Source organism: Calliphora vicina, chromosome 3, assembly GCF_958450345.1.
Source record: "Calliphora vicina chromosome 3, idCalVici1.1, whole genome shotgun sequence".
In the NCBI taxonomy this organism is placed as follows: domain Eukaryota; kingdom Metazoa; phylum Arthropoda; class Insecta; order Diptera; family Calliphoridae; genus Calliphora; species Calliphora vicina.
The window spans coordinates 23,255,489-23,257,595 of record NC_088782.1 but is presented as its reverse complement, the minus strand read 5'-3'; the positions used below and the strand labels follow the sequence as shown (position 1 = coordinate 23,257,595).

General features: G+C 34.6%; 1 protein-coding gene across 2 annotated transcripts; it reads left to right on the top strand.

Annotated features, from left to right (window-relative positions):
• The first annotated feature begins 955 nt into the window (after nt 1-955).
• LOC135954275 (cuticle protein 19.8-like) lies at nt 956-1,575 on the top strand. Of its 2 annotated transcripts, XM_065504378.1 has the most exons (3): nt 956-967; nt 1,074-1,254; nt 1,342-1,575. In XM_065504378.1, the coding sequence occupies exons 1-3, from the start codon at nt 956-958 to the stop codon at nt 1,488-1,490; spliced, it is 342 nt and encodes a 113-aa protein (XP_065360450.1). In that variant the 3' UTR covers nt 1,491-1,575. The 2 variants fall into 2 exon arrangements, with proteins under 2 accessions (XP_065360450.1, XP_065360449.1); XM_065504377.1 differs by having other exon boundaries at nt 1,074-1,575.
• The last annotated feature ends 532 nt before the right edge of the window (nt 1,576-2,107 follow it).

Below are 2,107 nucleotides of genomic sequence, written 5' to 3'. Positions count from 1 at the left end.
AATCGACTCAGAAAGTGATTCTAAGTCGATCGGTATACTTTAAGGTATTAGACTAATATTTTGGGGCGTTACAAACATCTGCACAAACGCATAATACCCTCCCCACTATGGTGGTGTAGGGTATAAAAACTTTGTTTACACTATAATGTTCAATAACTAAGTGAGAATAAATGGCAGATATGTACCCTATAAAATTAAATATATATAGGTTATAAAAACCATAAACAGCGTTCAAAAGATACGCCATCTATTGTAAATCCCGCATTTTTATGTCATACTCCCATTATAACCGAAATATAATATTTATTTCACATTTCATCTCATTATTTAGGTGGCGCCCGAATATTGAAAGGCTTTGTAAAAAGTGCATTTCAAATACTCATAGAAAGACCTCATATCTAAAAAATCTTCTTTTAACACCTTTTTATAGACAAATTAAAACAATGCAGCAATAAATCAACATGACCTACGTTTAACATTAACCTCCCATTGGATATATTTAATCCAAAAGAAGAAACCGTTAAATTAAAATTTAAATATTGTAAAATTAATAAATCATTAAACATTTTGTATTTCTTTGTATTGTAGTAAAACTATTGTAAGTAAGTTAGTGACTTGCCATAAAAACCCACTAAAAAAAACATACGACACTTGGGTCGTACGTGAAATGCATTAATAAATAATATTAACCACCTACAACTCGCTTATAATTGTTGAAGAAAAACCTAAAATCTAAATCCAAAATGTAAGTAGAAAAAAAAATAAGCAAACAATGGTAGTAGCTCGTTCGTTTATATTGTTAATATTGACTAAGGTCAGTTAGTCCAAATATTGTTCAAACTATTTTTTTTTTTTATATAAAAACTCAAAGAGTTGAACGAAATATTAACAAAAGTCATTTACATTTCAAAACAATCAGTTCATACGAACCAACAAAATTAATTCATCCAACAAAATGTTCAAATACGTAAGGATTATTAAAAAACAATTGTATTTTATACATATAAGTGTTAATAAAAAAAGGAACTCTAGGATCTTGAAACTAATTATAAATATTTCTTTTATACTTTTAGGCCGTTGTCATCTTAGCCGTTATTGCCTGTGCTGCTGCCAAACCCGGTTTAATTGGTGCCCCCTTGGCTTACAGAGCGGCTCCCTTTGTTGCTGCCCCCGCTCCAGTTATTACCGCCACCAGCAGTCAAGTTGTGGCCAGAACTTACAATGGCATTGCTCATGCTCCCATTGTTGCTCCAGTAGCACCTGTTGCCAGAGTTGTTGCTCCTGTAGCTCCCGTTGCTAGAGTTGTGGCTCCTGCCCATGTTGCTCATGTAGCTGCTCCTTTCGCTGCCGCTTACTCAGCTCCAGTTGTTGCCAGATACGCCACAGCCGCTTATGCCCATCCTTTTGCTGCCAGATACACTGCTCCTTTGGCATACAGTGCCCCTTTGGCTTATCCTCATGCCGCTTATGCCACATCCTATGCTTGGTAAAGAATCAACAGTATTAAGAAATATTTCTGTTTAAAATTTTATTGTTATCCGTAATGGACTGATTTAGTTGTAATAAAAAACAAAACAAATATAATTATTTAACGAAAAAAAGCCTTTGTTAATGAATTCCTTACATGAAGAATTTTGATACACAACTATCGGTTAATAACTTGATTCCTTTCTTGCATAACCATCATGTTATGGAAACTCTGATCAATCGATCATAAAGAACAAACGAAGATACATAATACAAGGTGGCGCAAAAGTAAACTTCCGATGTTTTTTTGGCTGTAATTAAAAAAAATAATGAAAAACTTTGATTCTTCATCTTGTGGATTATTTTCATTTGGTCTTTTAATTTTTTTTACATCAAGTCGAGAATATGATGTCATGTAAATGGCCGCCGCCACAGTTGTTTGTCATTTGAGGCCTTTTTATGGCATTTTCCATCACTTCCGGCGATAGGTCCTCACATTCTTGACGGATATTGTCTTTAAGAGCTGCAAGAGTCTGAGGCTTGTTGACATAAACCCGCGACTTCAAAAAGCCCACAAAAAGAAGTCTGGAACGGTCAAATCAGGCGATCTTGCTGGCCAGTGCAAATCGCCAAAACGGGA